Here is a 22119-nt window from a genome sequence, read left to right as displayed (position 1 = left end):
TGCTATACATTTCCACGTGAGAAGCCACTTCATTGAGCTATCGCGTGATAGCCAGGGCGTTTTAGATCTCAGCGGGCTTCACCTATTAAATAAAATACATGTATTTTAACCACGCTTTCATCTCGTGGGGTGTGGCCATGGGTGGGGCTTCAAAATATCCCACGTGTCCATAAATGGGTGCATCTCTGATCGGAGACTTCATTGGGTGTCTCGACCATCTGGAATTGTCTCCAGGTGCGGCTTGTGACTCACGCCTTGCCGACATGGGCTCAGCGGCACGCGGTCGATTGCCAGCCCCAACGACGACGTCCACCTTCGTGTATCTGCATCATCACCAGGTGATCACAAGGCCCTGGGGGGGGGGCGACGGAAATGAATTTGACTGTTTTTTGTGTGTGAGTTGGGGAGGGGCGGACACGTTCCTAAAATGGCGGTGTAAGGAGGCCGCCATCTTGGCCACGTTCGTCTCCAAGTCTGCGGTGCTCGCCGAGATGACATGTGAATGTTGAATGTGGTTAAGAGGGGGGGGGGGGGGTACCTTTCATTATATTGGCAAATTTATAACGAACTTAAAATGGATGGCTCCTGGTGTTGAATCCATCGGATATTTGTCGAATGTTTATTTAAAAGATCCCGCGTACAGTATGATGTATGCACTGCGAAGTGTAAAAGTGTCGCTTTGTGTGAATTAGTTATAAATCTTGTCGCTCTTACTCCCGCCATGGAGAAGTGGAATTACGACTACCACTTCGAGCTGCCAAAGCAGGAGAGAGGGAGGGTCTGGGCGTTTTGATTGGGGAGCCGCGGACATTTACAAGCAAATTCATTTAGGCCTCTGTTGAATTACCATCAAATCACTTTTAATACGATTTAGTTTAATTTATCCAGACACGTTTCGTCTTCAGTGCTGCGAATCTTTCGTGATACTGCCGGGTAAGCAATGGTGCACAACAACATTACTAAACATTGCACACAGTCTTCAATAACACTGGCCTTAAATAGAGAAATATATATAACACTTGTATATAACACTTGCCTTTAATCGAAAGAAAATAGTCGACGTTTTGGGCCCAAGTAAAATTAGTTACAGCGCGGTTAGCACGTCACGTGACTTCAATCTGGGGGGTACAAATATAAAATAACCCTGTGGAGTCTTACTCCAGTGCTGGACCTTCAAAACTATATATCTATACAATAGCTGCGACAGCTGTGGATCGCGGGTGATGTTGACGACAGTTTTACATCACACTTGCACAACTGCGTGCATTCTAATTCAATTGTGCGACGTTTATGACAATATTAAAACTTTACACGTCAAAACGACTACCAAACACTGTTGACTCTGAAATCGTAGTGGTTTTGTGTTCATTTCCAATGCGATAGTCGAATGTTAATGCTGCCAAATGTGTAGTGCATTTCTTGGGAGTTGCGCAGTGCAACACCACGTAAGGCTTATGAGCACGAAACATTTGGAGAAACTCTAGATTTGAAGCTTTCGTGACTGCAAGGATTCATACTCTTGGTTTTTTTTGGTAACGTCACGTAGGTAAAAATAAAAATAATAGAAATACACTTATATTATTTCTATTATATAGAAATAAAAGTATATTATTTATTTTTACCTACGTGACTTTATCGAAAAAACCTAAGCGTATTTGGAGAAACATTGGAGAAACGCATGGCGGTCTGAGTCGACCCGTGTGCTGTTGAGAACCCCTCCTGATGTCTGGAGTCACGGGCTCACGGCTCTTGCTCTGCGCACGCTCCCGGAAACTTCAAAAGCGGCTGCTTGGTCGTGCACAAAATGATCACTGAATAAAGAAATATGCAGAACAACCTCGAGAGAGAACATTTTAATTAACCGTTAAATTTCGATTTAAAGCTTTCGTGACTGCAGGGATTCATCTTCTTGGTTCTTTCGGGAAAGTCACGTAGAAGGGAAATAATAAAATAATAAAACATAAAAGAATTCTCACGACGTTTCGGCCACAAAGCCGTCCTCAGCCGTCAGGTGAAAACCAGGTCTGTCGAGGCGACAGTGTCTAAATGACGCTGTCGCCTCGACAGACCTGGTTTTCACCTGAGGACGGCTGCTTGCGTTGTGGCCAAAACGTCGTGAGAATTATTTTATTATGTTTTATTTTTATTATTTTATTACTTGCCTTCTACGTGACTTTACCGAAAGAACCAAGAAGATAATCAACCGTTGTTGTGTGCTGATTTGCCTCCCTTCCCCCCCCTTAGATGGCGTCAGATTCCCCGTGCCATGCTCCGTCAGATTCCCCGTGCCATGCTCCGATAACCAGCACCACTCTGAGGGTTTTAAAAGCGTTCAGTGTTGACCCCAAGGAGAATGCGTTGCAGGAGCTGGTTCGTCGCACGGGGTACAGACTGGCCCAGGAGAACGGACAGCGGACGTACGGACCGCCACCCGGTATCTGAGACGCACCGAGACTCTTGCCCGCGCGAATGTGCACGCACAGGCACGCACATGGGCACATGGGTACAATGATACATGGGCACTCGTGTTGATTCGCACCCACGGGAGCATACACGTGCACATAAATCCCCCCCCCCATACATATAGTGTTTTGAAGCTGAGTTGTTCGTACCTTAATAGGGGTTTTCCCCTTTTTTCTGACAACAAAACTGAAACCTTTTTTTTACAAGGATTCGTGTCTGCATTAACCAAAATACTGGCAGTCAAAATGCATAAAAACACACTTTTTGTTTTTTCTTCTTGGTTCTTTCGGTAAAGTCACGTAGAAGGGAAATAATAAAGTAATAAAACATAATAAAATACAATTATACGTGACTTTACCGAAAGAACCAAGAAAATGAATCCCTGCAGTCACGAAATCTTTAAATCGATATTTTTGTTTTGTTTGCATTTTGACTGCAAGTATTGTGGTCAATGCAGACATGAATCCTCGTAAAAAAAGGTTTCAGTTTTGTTGCCAGAAAAAAAAGGGGAAAAACCCTATTATATTTTGGTACTGGCAAAAGAGGTCTAATGCTGTTAGTACCTATTATTAAGGCTGGAATACCCAAGGGGATGGTGCGACCAGCACCACGGCCTTTGACCCGGGTGAGTTGTCCTAAGGGAGTCCCAGGACCAGATCACATTCGCCATCGATGTTTACCTTGTGTGTGCTAACCACTCACTACCGCTATCACGAAGATAAAGATCCCCCTATAGACATAGCATACCGTTGGGAAAGCGCTATTAGTGAGCATCAATTAAGGCCAACATGGTCCACAAATCTAAATTTTTATCATTGAGAAATCTGATGCGCTATGAAGATAGTATGGGTAGGTCAGAAAGTTACAACAGCAAACACAACGGGACATGGGTGGGTGGCCGGCACCACGCCCTCTGTCTTCCTAAATGATGTTTTCACACCATACCAGGGACAGTAATACCCTTATTGACGTCGTTTTGCAAATACGTCGTCACTTAATACTGCCTGATCTGCATCGCCCCAACCGTATCCGTCGCCTCGGCCTTCACCCTCCACCTACCCTGTACAAACTACTTTGCGTAGCGCATAAATAAATGTACTGTAGGGTACAGTATATTATGTATACGCATGTAGTCATCGACTTACGAACACACGTACTTGACAACCAGCGTCCACGAGATATAAAAAATAACATTTGGCTTAAAACGCGAACTCGCAATTACAAATTTAACCGTGGAAATATTCTGTTCAGAGGAGTGATCCTCCGAGAGATGTCATGAGTCGGCCTCACGCTGGGAGTGAGTGCGAGCGCGTGTGTGTGACTGTGTGTGTGACTGTGTGTGTGACTGTGTGTGTGACTGTGTGTGTGTGACTGTGTGTGTGACTGTGTGTGTGTGAGACTGAAAGTGAGTCTGTGGGGAGCAGTAGTGCAGCGGTTAGCGCGCTGCGGCGACCCGAGTTCGATTCTTGCTCACGGTCAACACCAATGACGATTATCTGAATGGGACCTGGGCCTCCCCCAGGTCGACTCGGCCTCAAATGGGTACCTGATGCGGTGTATAAACGACGCCACTGGGGAGGCATCTGTAGCCGGGCGTGGCGCTGGCCACTCGCCCCCCCCCCTCGTGTGTCGTCCAGGCCTTCATCGGCGCTGCTTGCTAACAGCTCTGCCACCAACACCCTGTAAAGGTAACACAGGAGATCGTTGGAGTGTGGGTGTGTGTCTGGGTGTGCGTCTGTGTGTGTGCAATTGTGGTGACTCATTTCTCCTCTTCCGACGACAAGCTTGCATCAGGACTCAAGGTAAGTGAAAATATAAGTTTTTTTTTCTATTTATGTTTATTTAATTTTACATGCAAATGTACAATATTTCTTCTTAATTGTGAGTTCACCAATGCTTCCATTTTTGTCCAACCATAATACATTTCATAACACTGACTATACGGGCATTTAAATACAGTACCTTATTGTGTTCCGACTTACGAACCGTTCAACTTACGAACAGGCCTCGGGAATGAATTAGATTTGTAACCCGGGAATTGTCCGTACAGTATTTTGGTGATCTTTATTGTACCCTATATAATTTGTGTTAAAGTTTACTGCTCTACACTGGTGTTGAGTACAGTATCTGTGGCTAAGAGGCGTTGTAAACGTGTTTATGTATCGTAGAAGTAAAATTAGATGTAATTCGGCACTGCTGCCGAAGCGAGACGCATGCGCTCCTCCTACGAGTGCGTGTATGTGGACCCTAGACTCTTCGGTTTTTTCGGTAAAGTCACGAAAAAAAAACCTTAAGTATGGATCCTTGCAGTCACGAAAACTTCAAATCTAGAATGTGGACCTGTGAACGAGCGCATGTGTGCGGGGGGGGGTGCGTGTGTCTCCACATTGCCACCTCATACCCAGTAAGCAAAGCCAGCTCTCGGTACTCGAGATAAGAAAAATTTTAACTCTGTTTTTTTTGTATTTAAATGTCTGGTAATTTTAATGTTATGTAATATGTATTTGAATATAACTGTCATTAACCAAAAAGGGGTAATATAGGTAAAGAGTGACAATACGTGAAGTTCAATCTTGATTTGAACCTTTCGTGACTACAGGAATCCATACTCTTTGGTTCTTTTGGTAAAGTCATGTAGGTATGAAATAAAATAAATCACGACGTTTCGGGTGCAACACAAGCGTCCGTCATCAGGTGGGAAAGCATGGTCTGCTGCTGAGGCAGTTTGTTTTAAAACAGTGATGACGGACGCTTGTGTTGCGTCCGAAACGTTGTGATTTATTTTATTTTATACCTACGTGACTACCGAAAGAACCAAAGAGTAATACGTGAAGTGACGACGTTAGGAACGCAATCCCCCCCCCCCATTCCATTCATTCCTATGAGAAAAAATTGCTTTGATTAACATTTCAATGTTCGTCACATTTCAGGAACGCATCGCCGATGTGAACCGGGGTATTGCTGTATTCTTATAAGTCAACCGCTACCACACGTGCACATACATTTGTATTGGCGACTTTAACATGTGACTGGACTGTCTCTCCCCCTGGCCGCAGACTGGAAGGGGTTCCCGCCCCCCCGTGGCAGCGAAGTGTTTGTGGGGAAACTCCCGCGTGACCTCTACGAGGACGAGCTGGTGCCCGTGCTGGAGATGGTTGGGCAGCTCTACAAGCTGCGCCTTATGATGGCGTTTAGCGGAGAAAACCGCGGCTTCGCGTTCGCCACCTACACGAATTGCGCTGACGCGGAGACCGCTGTCCGGAAGCTAAATAATTGGTATATCCGGCCCAGACATCGCATCGGAGTCTGCATCAGCAAAGACAATTGCTGTCTCTTCATTAGTGGACTGCCAAAGGTACGGCGGCATGGTCGGAGGGGAGGGGCGGGGGGTAATCTTTCCTACAGTGCCATAATGATAACAAAACAGTATAAAATACAACATGTATTAATTCTAAATCCAATACAGGTAAGAACGTGTGGTTTACACAATTTTGCGTTAATACAATTGACAAATTATGGACACTTTTCCATTTAACGAAATCAAATGTCAGTGTGAATGAAATAACGAAATCGAATGTGTGCGAATGAAATTTCACACTGCACGTGCCATGCAATCAAACAAGAAAACGGGAGGCTGCGTCATCCATTCACGAGTGTCACGGTACCTCTCCAGTGCAACAGTAACGCTGTTAAAAGGCAATGAAACACTGCCTCAATGCTCATTTATGCAAAAAGTAATTTTCAACTTTGTTTGGCTATACAATCATACATTTAAAGTGGTGCTGTATAGAACGGTAGGACAAAGGCAATCGAGTAAAAAGAGAGGCATATTTCTGCTATGCATGTCTATATAATATTGGTGCGAGAGTATTGTAATTTTAAATTTCGGACATTGGTCTATGGGGGCCATTATGTCTCTGGAATAGGATAACATGAGCACCAATTTGTATGCACCGGAATGGACTTCAAAGCAGTAAATGAATGCTGGTGAGTTTGCATTGTGTCTCCTCCCCTTGCAGGACAAGACCAAAGAGGAGGTCTTGATGGAAATGTGTTGTGCCACGGAGGGGGTTGTGGATGTGAAAATGAGCAGCTATGCTCAAAGTCAAGGTTACGCATTGGTCGAGTACCAGAACCATTGTGCGGCCGCCATGGCCCGCAGAAGAATTATTCCAGGTGCGGTGGAGGTCACATGTCGCACGAATTATGCGTGTTTAGTGCGTGTGACCCTGTGTGCATTTACACCTGTATTAGGTAACAGTAGTGTAGTGGTTACCGCGCTGCGCTCCCAACCTGGCTACCCAAGTTGGATTCCAGCTCCTGGTCAACACCAGTAACGACCTCTCAGCCGATCCTGGGCCTCTTTTAGGTCGACTGGTGCGGTGTCTAAAAACATTGCCTATTGGGAGACAAAGGTGGTCGGATGTGGTCCTGGCCACCCACCCCCTCATTGTGCCAGCCTTCAGAGGGGCTCACTCGTAGCCTTTGCCCCAAAAGTCTGTTAGGCTGAGGGGGGGACCTTTGTTTTGTGTGCTTATGTGAGCCAGTGTGGGGGTGTACGTGTGCGAGCCCGTCTGTACAGGTGCGAGTTTGGCAATACCAATACCCGCCATTCGCCACTATGTGACGGTGACGTCACCACGGTGCCTGTGCCAGGCCAGGTGCATTTTGAGTGTGCACCGCGCCTGGCACAAGCGAATCGTGGCTGTTATTGTCGTGTACGCATGTGAGCCTGTGGGTGTGTGCGTGTTCGTTAACTACACTATCGGAGTTACCCCGTGTCTGGCTTATTCAAGTCTTCCGGGTATTTTCCTGTATTCTGTACGAAGTCTAGGTTGCATCCTAAACTGGTATTCTCATGCATTTGAAATGTATTAATTATGTTTTCTTTTTACTATTTGATATATTAAATGCATGGGAATACAGTTCCGTAGTTAATGCAACATGTTCAGCCTTTTTGTCAATTCTACTGGATAATGGGAATCCCCAAGCCGTGCTGGTCCTGGAATTGATTTGATCCGTTTTCCACGCTGATCTAAGCAGATTGATGTGTGCATATTAAAGGTCACTTGAAGAGATCTTAGGTAGTTCTGTGATATCTAATTATGGGGGGGGGGCGTTCTCTTAACACGGTGGCGGCACTGCTCTGCAAGAGTTGAACAGATTCTTCATTTCGTGATCTATGTGGTGCTGATGGCGCAGTCGGAAAAAACGAAATTAAAAATATTCCGGTTTGTGTGCCACCATTCCACAGTGTCCTTCCAGCTGTGGTGCCACCCCATCTGTGTGGAATGGGCCGACCCAGATTGGGACGTAGCAGCGCTGATGAATAGGCCAGCGCCTTCCCTGCACGGTCGCCACATGCTACTGCCGGCCCGCATGGACCTCCGTGCATGCGGTGTTCTCTCGCGTAACAACAGCAGTGATGGCGGTGGAACCAGTGCTGCTGCTTCGGGTGAAGATTTTGCCCGGTGGCTTTGCAGTGCTGAAGTTCGACTCGCAAAAGGCTGTGAAAATCACCTGCCAAGTGCTGCACAGGTCCAGTCTGCTCGGGGTACAGGTGAGGGCAGCCACTACAGAGCCTGGGGGCCTCTGTTTTGACATTTTTTTTTGTGCAGTCATTGCTGATCCATCAGACCATCAACTTACTGCGCTCGAGAACCCAGTATATAATTAATCAGATGGCTGATGCCTGGATTTTATCCTAGGATTTTAGTGGTGCCAGCTTGGCAAACTGACCTCTTCGAGTCACCGGGGCTTACTCTTCTGTGAGAATTCGTAATGGAAATGTATTCATTTCATGACCTGGTGCCAGTAAGCACAAGTGGTACTATAAATCTACAATAAATATTCATGTTTGCCCCAGAAAGTACCACTTACCGTTGGAAAGCACAATTCGTGCGACATGGTTGAATATTTTTACAAGCGATGTTAATTTTATTCATTAAATTAGCGATGCAAATACTAGTAAAATTCAAGTGTGCCGACGATGACAATCAATGTGTAACTATGACGAGATGAACTTAACGCCTCCTGAAGATGCTTGCACACAATCACCTACTCTTGCTAATGACATCAGGGTATCTTTAAAGTCCACTGAGGTAGACGGCGTGTAATAATACGTAGTAATACAGTATTCCCTCATTCATGAACTTGCTATCCCCGATTTTGTCTATCTGCGAATTGCATCTGGAACTCTGAATGATTGCATCGAGAGAGAAAGAAAGTGATGGAAAAAAGAGATGAGAGATGGAGAAAGATAACTTATTGCAGCTTTAGAAGCATTTGCAGAAATTGCGTGTATGATATTTGTAGGTCAATATCCGCTAAATCTGCTATTCACAAGCGTCCTCTACGTATCCCTCGCGAAATAACGAGGGAATGCTTGTACAATCAGGGTCGCCGCTGGGTTCTAACCACGAACCTCTGCAACAAGCGGAAAACGGGACGCGTCACCGCCCGTGAAACGAGCACGGATTGCAAGGCGGTGACCGCTCTGTGTGTGTGCTGCAGGTGGAGGTGCTGTTTGCAACAACTACTCGGGAGATGTCCCCAGGTTTGCCCATTACATCTCCGACCAGCACTACCTAGCCAGTGAGCTCTGGGGCACGTACACCAAGCCATAGGGAGACAACCATCTGAGCCATCGCCGTGCCTGTGTCCTCAGCACTTCCTCGCAAGGAACCCCTACTTCACATGTCTTAAATGACGCCTCCTTTTACACGAGAGCACTTCCTCCCTCACCAATGCATTTGTGTTCATATGCTAACTCTTGAGTGGCACCAATCCCCGACTAACCACAAAGCACCCTCTCACACTTTTCCCTCCACGCACATGCTAATTTATTGCCGTGCTCACTTTTCATTGAGACCTGGGACATCTCATCATGCGTCGATGGTAGGCAGGATTTGATTGTAATATGGCTTAATTTTACCCACTTGTGGTTTTCAGAATCATTAAGCTAAATGGAGAAAACAGTCCTTAGATTAAGCATGTTGTACGTTTTATAAATAGTTTTACAGTTTTCCAAGTTTTACGCACTAGTTATGTTTGAAAGAACAAAAATACTTGCATAGATGTTAGTACTTTCATAAAAAAGACTTACATTGACATGTTTCACGTATTTAAACTTCTGTTATTTTAAACGAGAAAAAAATAGCTTTTTGTGCATCATGTTTTGTTATCCTCCGTTATCTTAAAAAATGTTTACGGAGTTTGTGGGCCAGGATTGGACAAGGACACAGCACCACCCACCACTTCCACTAGGGCAACCAAACGGCACAGACTTTGATATTTTTCATCACTATAGCATCAAACAATTATGCATATTCAACGCACAATTTATACAATAAATAACACGCAATTTAATACTTGAATAAAAACAACTTGATCTGATTATTTTAATACTCGGGGACACTTCCCATATCAAAGCAGGCTACTGTCTAAAACAGCCAACCAGTGGAAGTTATATCATAAGAGTTGTTTAAGTTAAATGTTTTTTTTTGCTGTAATTGTTTACACATTTCAAAAATAAAGTCTTAAAATTCTTGCGTTTTCTTGTGTGTGGTCACAATTGAAACTCGGTATTCCTCGTGCTTCGAACAATGCTGCCTTGTCATGGCCGCTTGACATTTCTTCTTGCTTCCCTTGGTACACAATCTGCTTGCAAAAAATGCATTGACTCAAAATCCTTATTTACCATTGAGAAACTCGTTTTTACAGATGTCAGTCGAGGTGGGTCAAAAGGTTACAACAAACAATACAAAAATACAATAGGAGTGCAAAGTATCGGAAAGGTTAGCATGAAAATAAATCCACAAAATGAACGTTTTATTTTACCAGCTAAAGCCGACTCACCTTATTTTCAGAAGCGACCTGGCCACAAATAGCTCAACTAAGTGGCTTATGTGGAAATGTATAGCACCAAATACTGTACTCTAAACCAGGGATGTCACTCAATCGGACAGCGGGCCAGTTTGGATTTAAATGTCCTTCCCGTGGGCACAGTTGGGCTTTGAAAATGATAAACATAACACGGCATGAATTGACTGGCTGTATAAAAGGGTAGTTAAATTCAGTTCAACCCATGTAATGTCAAAAAACATTGAATACAATGATTTGTATTGCTCTTCAGTTCTGCGGCTGCTTGCGTCCTGATGCTTCACACCTCTTTGGACGAAGTGACTGGGCTCTTGCTACCTTTATTTGCTGTGCGCAGATCTTGGCTTTCCATTAACCTCCACAAAGAAATGTGAATTCCTCCACTTGGACAACTCTACACTTTATTGACCTGCCTTTGATAACAATTGGGATATGCGACATATCACAGTTTAAAAACATTTATTATCCCATATTCTAATTTTGAATTGAAATGGATTTTGCTGCTGGAATGATTTAAGGATAGTCGTATCAGTAGAGCTTACGTGTACAGGCAGCGAGATACGAAGGTCCGATTTGGGAACCATCTGCACTTACGAGCGAACCGCTCTAAGATATATATTTTTTAACCACCCGACTTGAGAATGTCCTGTCGTACTCTTGAACCGAACCGCGGAACTATTTTGGTTGGTTGAGCGATCCTCCGCGAGATGTAATGAGTCCCAGCATCCCGCATAATACACAATTACATAATACACAATGACAGTAAATTGTTTGACTCGAGGTAAGTTAAAATATGACTTTCCACGTGACACTTTTTTTGTTTTCTAGAGTATATTACTGTGTTACATGTAACTGCAATATTTCTTATTTATGAGTTTGAAAATTATTCCCTTTCAACTATATGATCATGGGACCTATCTTGCCAGTATCAAAATATAATAGGTTTTACCCTTTCTGGCAATAAAAGTTGTGTTAAGATGTTAAAATAACCAACAGAAACCTTTTGCAAGGAATCATGTCTGCATGAACCACATATTTGTGGTGAACATGCAAACAAAAATATGCTTTGGTAGTATTTGATGCATTGTCTTTGAAACTGATTGGTCCACACCAGAGACAGCTTTCTTCAGAGCCAAATCTCAAACGGTGTTAGACCAGAGGACGCCAAAAGGCGAACAGCACAAAGACTCAATATCAGGACACTGAGAGCTCGGGGTGAGCAGCTACATCATGGGACCTCCCTTGGCAGTATCAATAACACATTTAATAACTCTAGAAATCAACATACGAACACATCGACTTAACGGTTCTCAGGAACGTATCGCGTTTGCAAGTCGAGGACTGTAGAAGTAGCGTGAGGAACTTCCTCGGATTTCTAGTGACACGGGTGGTTGAGGGCGGGCGGGGGGTACGTCCGCGGATGTCTATCGCCCATATAAAGTGGTCGTGGAGAGGACGCGGGGGTCTGTGCAAACATTACAGTGGGTGAGCCGGCTGGGGAAGGGTGGATGTCCATGTGAAGGCATCGAGAGATGGTTTAGAATGCGCGGTAAAATATATGATTTACAGTCTTTTTTTACGGAAGGCTGCGCCAAATCCGTTTCAATTTACGATTTAAATTCAGGTTGAATTTAGGTAGAAGCTTAAAATAAAAAAAAGAATAAAAACAATAAGTAAGTCAACTTTTAAACACGTGGTGGGCTCGGGGAAGGGGCTTGGGGGGCCGGGTATTTAACATCCATGCTCAAAACGCGTGATGTTGATTTTAAATGTGGAGGGAAAACCCGGAGGACCTGGAGAAACCCCCACGACCATGGGGAGAGCGAGACACGCAAACCCAAATGTATCTTGGTAATATCTGTCTGCTAATATGTCTGTCTATAGTTTTCTGGTTAGATTTTATGTCGCTATTTCATTATACCTGATGATGATTGCTTGTGTTGCAATCGAAACGTCGTATTCTATTATTTAATTTAATTTATTATTTTATCTTTAGACGTGACTTAACCGAAAGAACCAAATAATAATTCCTGCAGTCACGAAAGTTCTAAAATTAAGATTTAACTCGCTACAGTTATTTTGCTGTGCCTTTTTTTTACACCTGATGGAGGAAGCTTGTGTTGCCTCCGAAATGTCGTGATTGAATTGATTTATTTTCATTTATTATTATTTTATTTTTATTATTTTTTACCGACGTAACTTTACCGAAAACACATAAGAGTATGAAATCTTGCAGTCACGAAAGCTTCAAATCTAGAATGGACGCTTCTTCTTTCTTACTGCTGCTGATGTAGATCCACAGCCACAACTACAATCTCTCATTCAGGTGGTTATCAAGCCAGATAACAGCGTCAGGAGCAGCGGAATGGATCATCGCTGTGATGCCTTCTTCGTATTTGCGGATCGGGAATTGCGTGGTTATATGTTATACAATCTGTCCTGGATGACCACAGTCGCACACTGCTGGAGAGAGTTTTTAATTTTCCATTTGTGCATCAGGTATCCGCATCTAATGATATGGTTTCATGGACTATTAAGTTCATTAATGTTTGTTCTTTCTAATAAAAAATAACATAATCTTTAAATTGTGCGGCTTCCAATGGGTATGTCTTTAAATGTCAGTTTAATCAAGTCAACAATTTTAGTTTTGTGGAAAAATACACGTTTTTTTGTAGTTGTTCGCGTGTCTGATAGACAAAACTGAAGAAATATATATCATGTCACGTTTATTATTATATTTATTTAAAACGTTTGCCTGGCGAAGACGGGCTTCATGAACTCGTACGAAAGAAGAAATAAATAAAAATAAAAAATGCTTTGAGCCTTGCTGTGCCCACGCACGGCTTCGTCGCCCCCTACTGCGAAAACCTGGCAAGACCCCAAACACCGACTTGAAACCCTTCACGGGTTTTTCTGATTAAACACCAGAAGTTTCCGGAGGAATACCAAACCTGTCAACCCTTTATCAGTGGCTACCTTATTACAGAACAGTTCAGAACTTATTGGTCACCCCGTGCCCTTACAAATCTCAGCGTTCATCCCACAAAGTCCCATCACAAAGGAGAAACACAAATGTCACTTTTTTGCTCCTATTGAAACGGCTGTATGCAGTATGGACCTACAAACTATTTCCCTGTACAAGAATACGGGGTAAACCATGTATGGTCCATAATACAGTTTTTTTTTGGGTTACATTGCGTAATCAACCAGGTAGGGTGTTGACTGTTATGTTAGCCGACTCTTTGTGTTGTATTGCATTATATTTCTAAGTTTACTAGGTTGGTTTTGATTTAAAGCTTTCGTGACTGCATGGATTCATATTCTTGGTTCTTTCGGTAAAGTCACGTAGAAGGGAAATTATAAAAATATAAAACAATAAAATTCTCACAACGTTTCGACTGCAACACAAGCAACCATCATCAGGTGTGAAATCCACAGCAAGAAATAGTTTTTTTCAAATTTTCTTGCTGTGGATTTACCCCCCCCCCCATCGTCACACGGCGTCACAAAAGTCCCCCCCCCCCTCAAAAATGACGTCACAAAGTTCTGCCCCCCCCCCCCAAAATAAAACATGCTTCAAATCGCTTTAAACTATTGTCATTGTAGTGCGTATTTAATGTGGCGCTGCACTCTGATGTAGGAGAAAACATTGATTAAAAATTCTTTAATTAAGTAGAGCGCCTTTTGGCGTCATCTGGTCCAACCCATGTGAGACTAGGCTCTAAGGAAAGCTGTCTCGGGTGTGGACCAATCAACTTCAAGGACAGTGCATATATTATCAGAGTTATGTTTTTTGTTTGCATTATGACTACAGTTATTGTGGTCTATGCAAACATGACTCCTTGTAAAAAACAAAGGTGTAAGTTTTGTTGACAGATAGAAGGGTAAAAAAAACTATTATCATAAGTAGAGCGTGTTGTCTATATTTATTTAAAGTTGCGCATTTTGATGTGACGTCACATTTCTCACCCCCCCCCCTCGTCACACATCGTCACAAATGTCTGACCCCCCCCCCCCAGGTGCGTGACGTCATTTATGGACGGCCCCTTATGGATATTTTATGGGTCTTTCGGTAAAGCCACGTAGATAGAAAAATAATAATAGAATATGCATTCCTGTAGTCACGAAAGCTTTAAGTCAAGATTTGTGTTATGATATTGGTCGCGAAAGCCTCCGTGTTAAACTAACCCGCATGTGTTGACAGGTATGAAATACAATGTTTATATTATAGCGTGCATATAAACGCGGGAAACATAAATTATATGTTGCTCATCGTAATAATTATATTTGTAAAATAAACAGTGGGAGCGTCCTCGGCCCGTCACGTGACGGGGGACATCCTCCCCTTACCCAAGATGGCCGCGCGGGCTACAGCGCGAGGCCGAGGCCGCGTTTTCCTCGCGCACGATTGGTCGCGCTTCGGTCACGTGACATAGATGCTCGACTGCGATTGGCTGCTGCTGTTGGGTGGCGGCGAGGAACGAGCGATGGAGGCGATGAAGAGGGCAACGTTGTGCGCCGTGTGCGCGCTCTCTCCTCGCAAGTACAAGTGTCCCGCGTGCGAAAGCCCATAGTACGTGCGCTACACCGTCGCAGTACGTGCCACGTGTATTCAATGTTTAATAATAACCACACGGTGACGAAACACAGAGCGCCCTGCCGATACACCGTAGCACGTGTTGTGCAGTTGTCCCAGATGTCTTGTGACCCCTCCTATACCCTTATTTCATTCTCTAAAACTTAATGTTTTTGGATACCAGTGGAGGTGCGACAACATAAATGAATACGCAAAGGGAAAACAATGTTCAGGGTCAATTAATTGGGGGGGGGGGGTCGTGTCACAAGACATTTGGACCACACTGTACGTGGCCCGGGTAGTTACTGTACGTGAGTGGGGGTTGGTGGCGCGGTGGTTAGCGCTGAACTGCGCTGCGAAACCCGGCGACCCGAGTTCGGTTCCCAGTGGCAACTATTTGTCGCTCGCTGGGTCTCCCACTTGGTCGACTTAGTATTAAACGAGTGTGCCCGGTACGGTGCGTAAACAGCATTGTGGATACCAATGCGGCCTTGCGTGGAGTTATGGCAACACCATCGTTACCGTTGTCGGTGTGCCGTGCCGGCCTTCATAGATAGGTGCTCGCCAACAGCACTTTCATCATCATCAGCAGCAGCCTGTTAAAGGCTATAGGGCGGGTGGGGAGGGAATATTTCGTGTGTGTGCGTGGACCTAGCCTGGCACAAGCACCGTGTTGACGTGGCGAATAGCTGTATGAGCTTTCAACTTGAACCTCTCTGTCCGCAGCTGTTCGGTGGAGTGCTATAAAGTTCACAAAGGTAACACAACGCACACCGCCGTTCGACTGCAGTGCAAGCACGTGCTCACCACGGTCCATGCGCACAGGCGATAAGAAAATGGGGGAAATTAAAGACAGCCCACAGTGCTATTTGGGCCATGGAACCCCAATTATATGGGCCATATAGTAAACCCGTAGAGACACACAGAGGTAGAAACACCCATTAGATATGCATTTAAAACAAGCCACAGCAGTACGTGCAGACTGGACTCGGGTCAAGCCAAAATTCGGAATGTCGGAAAAGCTACCCAAAAGTATAGCAGCCAATTCAATTAAACCATAAATCTCCAGCCTGAATATTGTTCGCAACGCAGCACTGAAACCCATCCCATCGGAGTTTGGTTACCAGCCAAGCCTAACATAGGCCTCCCCTTCATCCCACACTGACCAGCGTGGTGGTAAAGTATGGTCATTCAAAACCAACAACTGCCACATCATGTGGAGGTCATCATCCAGCAGTGGATAGACAACGGGGTGAATATTAATTATTTAGTTCTGTGGTTTTAAACAGTGGCGGCTCCTGCAAAATCTCTCAGGGGGGGCAAATGTCTGGATGATTGATAAGGATAAGGTCCACCCATGCAATGGATAAATTAACAGCTTAAGCATGTAAAGGCAACTTCACTTATTTAATATTAATGCAAAATAAAGTGACTCTTACAATACATCTTGTTTGTTTCTATACTCACTATTATTACAATCCACTCAGTTTCTTTTATTAAAGATTCCACTAGGTGGCGACAAATAATATTGTTGGATGAAACGTGCTTACGTATGATGACGTAAGCACGTTAGTGCGAGCCCTCCCGGATGCCATAGAGAATGCATTGCAGTGCCCGCCGTTCGAAAAAAAACATCTTTGAATGTAAGTTTATGGGAACACTCTGGGCGATTCTCAGCCGGAGTGAAATCGCCCAAAAAGAGGCGGTACTCCACAGAACGTAGCATGACGCTGATTGGACTATATCCAGAGGCACAGTAACGGCTCGCGAAACTCTGTGGTTGAATGACATTGGTGGTGCATCGCCCAATCGCCCTAATGAAGAAACCGCCCCTGGTTTTAAATATACATGCAGTTAAAATTACTTTTCATTTTCTTGGTGTGTTTACACGTGCAACATTGCCACCTACTGGGAAACCTGACAGTCTTGAGACCCTGTGAGGCTTAACTGTAAACAAGCGTGAGTAAAAATTATAACAGACATGTTAGCTGGCAGCTGTTTAACAAACAAGATGCATTGCCAGCTGTGGATCACACAAAAAACCAAATTAAATTACTACATTAATGATTTGCCACTGTGTAAATGTGGCAGCAGCAGAGGTGTGTGCGACTGTTTTGACAAACGTCCCCTGCTGTATAAGAATAGGTTTTACCCTTTCTGTCAAAACAGGTGTTAAGATATTCTTTGGGTCTTTCGGTAGTCACGTAGATCGTTTTTTGTTATTTTCTTTCAACCTATCTACATTACTTTACCGAAAGACCCAAAGAATATGAATTCCTGCAGTCACGAAAGCTTTAAATGAAGGTGTTAAGATGTTAAAAAAGCAAACAGAAACCTTTTGGAAAGAATCATGTCTGCATTAACCACACATACCTGTGGTGAACATGCAAACAAAAACATGTTCTGGTAATATATTGCCAGAAAGGGTAAAGCCAATTCTTATATTTTGATACCAGCAAGATCCCATGATGTAGCTGCTCACCCCAAGCTATAATGCCCCTGCATTGTCTTTGTGCTGGTCGCCTTTTGGCGTTCTCTGGTTTAACACTGTTGTCTCTGGTGTGGACCAATCAGTTTCAAAGACAATGCATATACTACTATAGCATGATTTTGTTTGCATGTTCACCACAAGTGTGGTTAATGCAGACATGATTCCTTGCAAAAGGTTTCTGTTTGGTGTTTTAACATCTTAACACCTGTTTTATTGCCAGAAAGGGTATAAACAATTATTATATTTTGATACTGGCAAGAAAGGTCCCATCATGTTCCCTGCTGTCTCGTTAGGGAGCAGCAACTGCATTCCAAAGCCCAACACTGCTGCCGCCACTTCCACTGGGAGCCCTCTTGACAGAAGGCACGACAAGGGTGTGTGGTATACAACAACAACACGCACACCCACAGACACACCTGATTTATGCATTCACCATTTGAATGATCGCAACATGTTTGTCTTGGACCACATCACCCAGAATGCACTTGACCGTGTCACATCTCGGAAACTAAGCGGTATTGAGCCTACATCAGTGGTTGGCCACCTGTGTGCCGTGGAGCCCCTCCTCGTGGTGGCCTGGTCTAAGTGTGTCTAGGGTGGTGCGTGGGGTCATGATTAGTGCACAAGCACGATGTCAAGCTTGTGGCCTGCTGAGGAGAAAGAGGGCTGCTCATGTGGCCCCACTAGTTTAGGTTGCCCATCAGTGACCTAGAGAGTGCTTGGATGGACAACCACCTTGCATAAAACACGAAACAGGAATTGTAGGCTCTCGACAGAGAGCAGTGCAGCAAACATCAATCGTGCTTTTCTATGCTACAATAACTTTGCTCTGCGTTTTCACCAACCTACAGTGACAAGCGTGGTGAAGCATGGTCAAATAACCCCCACAAGCTGCTCTTTCCACCAACTGTTCCCAATATCCTGGAGCTCTTACGTAAATTCCCCCTTGACTCCCGATCTGTCTTGGCACATGTCGTTCGCGATCAGTTATCACACTAAATGAAGGATGTTTTAACGTGCGATTTCTACCCTTATTTTAGCAGCACGCCTATTTTAAGTGCTCATCTGTGAGGCCCCAACTTGAGTCAAACTGCGGTCTTGTGCAGGGTTCAGGCGGTTGCTTTGGAATGCATGAAGTTATAAACCATCCGCGATTCACGCTGGCTCGAAAACAACCTTGCTTGTCTTGTTTTGTTGATTTGACATTGCGTCATAGCTGATCACGTTTGACATTGTTGCTATTTTGCCAGCAGCAGTGGACAACAATACTTATGATTATGCAGATGAAGATTCTGACCAAGTGCCCCCAACCAGATTGCGTCTACTCGGTGAGTCGTTGGTGCATCAGCTGAAACTGCCGTTTCCACCTATGACCCCATTGAAAATGACCGTGTCTTTTACTGACATACAGTTAATCATCGATTATTCGCCTTCCAACATTATCTGGTGGTCTCAGGCCGATCCGGCAAAACCACTCCACAAGCTGTACCAGTCCAGCGATCAACACCATATGCGTGGCAAAAAAAGTAGCTATGTTTGATTTTACTGTGAAATACCATAGTATATTATACACTACATACAACTTAAACAATGAAAATACTGCACATATATACATATTTTATGACAAATAACTACAATAATAAAAACAATATACGGTGCGATCTGGTGCAATGTAAATCGGCGTTCGTATCAGTCCGGCGATCATCAAACACAAACAAGAGCGTAGCATCTCAGCCCATGCAAAGTATTCGAGATTGAAGTGGTAAGTACGTTACAGAAAATTCAGCACCTTTTTACAGTAGGGTATTTTTTTTTGTCTATTAGTATGTTTATGCCAATTTCATATCGCAAACACATTTAAAACACGAAAGAAACCTATACACAGCGCTTAAAAACATGTAATGCAAGGATGTGCAAAAATCTATTTTGAATAATGATGTGATTATCCAGAGTTTTAGAAAATTCGGCACCCCCTTCTTCCCGAAGCCGTGGGATAATCAATAATCTACTGTAGTAATACTCAACAGTGTCAGTCCGCTACTGGACAAAAGCTTCCCTGTGTTTGACCAGTTTTGGGGATTATTTGTCCATCCTTCACCACACTGGGCAGTTGAGGTTGGTAAAAGTGATGCGAGGTCTAGCAGGGACGTCACTCGTCACTGACGTTAGCCACAACTCGTCGAGATCTCTGTGCGGCGGTACGTTGACCGGGCAGAGTGGTGCATGGGGACAACGACGACGTCACCGGTCGGCGTTGCGTGAAACTTGCGTGCGCTGCAGACGAGAGCGCCGCCCTGAGGGCGCTGCTGGACAACCCCCACCTGCGCTCGCTTCTGACGGAGGTCGACGGTGCGCAGGACAAGGCGACGGCGATGCGCCTCGCCATGCAGGAGCCGCTCTTCGTCGAGTTCGCCGACCGGTGCCTGAGTGTCGTGGCGCCCGCGGAGGGCGAGCGGGAGGACTAGCGCCGCCGGCGTTTCTGGACCTCGCAACGCACTCCGGCAAAGAAGAGATATCGTCTTTCCACTGCTGGATGAAGACATGCCAAAAGTGGTCGCCATCTCGAGACGATTTTATCGCTCTCATCTCTGCGGTGGTAAAACAATCCCCGCCAACAACCTGCACTCAGCAGTGGGTGAATACAAAGGGCTGTACCCATACTATGTAGCATAACACTGTCCATAAAATACTGTGATGGTGTTTATTCAGAGACGGAAGTTAATGCTTTTGAGGCAGTGTGTTATTGCAACATCTGCCACTAAATGTGTGTGCCAGTTCAGATGTTTTTTAAAATCTAAAACGTTATGACGAGTAATAATTTCAACTTGTAACGTGGAAGGCCAGCCACACGCTGAGCCGGCACCAACAGTTGTCCAAGCACAGCAGTCGACAGATTCAGGTGTTATCGGCCATTTAATTAGTGCTAAGATATGGGAGGAAACCGGAGCACCTCGAGAAAACCAAAATATGCGAGAGGGAAATTTTCTCCTGTACAGACCGAACAGGTGGAGTCCACATTTTGTCTGTACCGCCTTCTGGAAAGCCAAGGTATAACTACTCGATACTTACAGAAAATGAGTTTAGCTGCATTTGTAAGGTGATCCATCAACCGGCATTGCCTCCATAGTGCTGGATTGCAGGCAGCCACGTGCAGTATTGCCACCACGGCTTGGCTATACTGCACGTATAGGGAGCACGTGTTTATTTCTCAGCAAGTGATTGGTTATTTGAGTTCAGTAGCCACATTGTGGCATTTATTTCGTAAGATGTAGCCTAAAATAAAGATGTATTTTTCTTACGTGTGTGGTTTTACTTTAGTAATGTTGCTGTTGTACATCTGGTTATTATTTTAGTTTTATAAACGACAGTACCGTCACTAGGGTTGGTGTCACCCAGTGCGGTAACTCATGGTGTCACCCCTCATGGACCCCCGCCCGTACTAGACCATACAAAATCCTTAGTAATGTGTTTTGTACTAATGTTACTGGTAAATCGTAATTCCCGTATATCACTGAATGTAATGGCAATAGTAGTGACATAAACAACTAGCAACATTTAAATTACACCTTTAAATTACAATATTTCATTTAATTACTACTTCATTCTCAAAAAAGTTATTGATATAAATTCACAAATACTAATTACCACAATATTGCAGCTAAAACACCAGAAAATTTGACAAAACCAGCGACTAAAAACACGAGCAGCAACAGCTGCTTGAAGCACGTGCAGATGAAACCACGTGATTCGAAGCATAATTGTAATTGGGTAATAATGACGGCTCTGACCGGAGCGCATTCGAAGGTTCAAAAAGTAAATTCGCACAGGGATTTAGCCTTGTAGGTATATTGATACAGTACATGTAAGCTGGGCTTACAAAACATGTTCTTATAACTACAGGGATATTTTTTATAAAAAAAGAATACATTTCTTCTGAAACACTGCACAAGTTGTATAGACTAATTTTGGTGTCACCCCCTCTGATGGTGTCACCCGGTGCGGTCCGCACCCCCCGAGTGACGCCACTGATAAACGAATAATTTGAACAAAAAATGAAAAGTTTCCTGTTCAAATAGAAAGCATTCATCATGTTAGCCGCCTTGAGCCAACCGATTACGAAAATTAATATTTAAAAATACTTTTTTTAAAACATGCTTTAATGAAATGTACCGTACGAGTAATGGCAGAACTCCAGGAAGTGGCCCCGAGGCTTGCCACAACGTAAGCGTGGTGATTTACAACCAACGTCAGTTGAGCGTGGACAATTAGACCCGAGCCGAAACAACATGTAAAAAAATTGTTTACAAATATATTTTTATGATACAATATAGTATTGTCATCAGTATGACATAAGTATACCAAGTTTGCAGTGGATAACACATTGGGAAGTGGGTTAAAATTTAGTTACAAGATTTGAGGATGCGACAACAGAGTTAAATAAAAGCGTGTAATAAAAAAAATGTGCATCAATTTTATCGACCCTGCAGAAATTATTGGCTGAGTTAACACTCAGCCGAGTAGTTGTAACTCGCAACCTTCTAAATGACTTGGGTGTTCAAATTGGCCTCAGTTGTAAAAATACCATTCTGCTCTAACCTTGAAAACTTTGACAAAACGAGTCTGTAAATCAATGAACTCTCACCTGCGTAAGGAACCAGCATAAACAACTATACGACTCTTGGACGTACCGCATTTTCTGCTATAAAGG

The 22119-nt window shown here is 44.0% G+C and overlaps 2 protein-coding genes across 3 annotated transcripts; both read left to right on the top strand.

Annotated features, from left to right (window-relative positions):
* The first annotated feature begins 178 nt into the window (after window positions 1–178).
* LOC144730866 (putative RNA-binding protein 46) lies at window positions 179–10011 on the top strand. 2 transcript variants are annotated; one of them, XM_078611659.1, is made up of 6 exons: window positions 179–338; window positions 2245–2434; window positions 5520–5818; window positions 6483–6639; window positions 7718–8023; window positions 8977–10011. In XM_078611659.1, exons 1-6 carry the CDS (start codon window positions 264–266, stop codon window positions 9087–9089), a joined length of 1140 nt encoding a protein of 379 aa, XP_078467785.1. In that variant the 5' UTR covers window positions 179–263; the 3' UTR covers window positions 9090–10011. The 2 variants fall into 2 exon arrangements, with proteins under 2 accessions (XP_078467785.1, XP_078467786.1); XM_078611660.1 differs by lacking the exon at window positions 179–338 and adding an exon at window positions 468–933.
* Window positions 10012–14755: 4744 nt separating this feature from the next.
* LOC144730865 (zinc finger HIT domain-containing protein 3-like) lies at window positions 14756–20709 on the top strand. The gene is made up of 5 exons (XM_078611658.1): window positions 14756–14917; window positions 15647–15678; window positions 17705–17785; window positions 18665–18739; window positions 19692–20709. The coding sequence occupies exons 1-5, from the start codon at window positions 14781–14783 to the stop codon at window positions 19874–19876; spliced, it is 510 nt and encodes a 169-aa protein (XP_078467784.1). The 5' UTR covers window positions 14756–14780; the 3' UTR covers window positions 19877–20709.
* Window positions 20710–22119: the final 1410 nt, after the last annotated feature.

This window comes from Lampetra planeri, chromosome 37, assembly GCF_965212315.1.
Source record: "Lampetra planeri chromosome 37, kcLamPlan1.2.h2, whole genome shotgun sequence".
In the NCBI taxonomy this organism is placed as follows: domain Eukaryota; kingdom Metazoa; phylum Chordata; class Hyperoartia; order Petromyzontiformes; family Petromyzontidae; genus Lampetra; species Lampetra planeri.
Note: the sequence above shows the minus strand (reverse complement) of the source record. Positions and strands in the feature narration are given on the sequence as shown.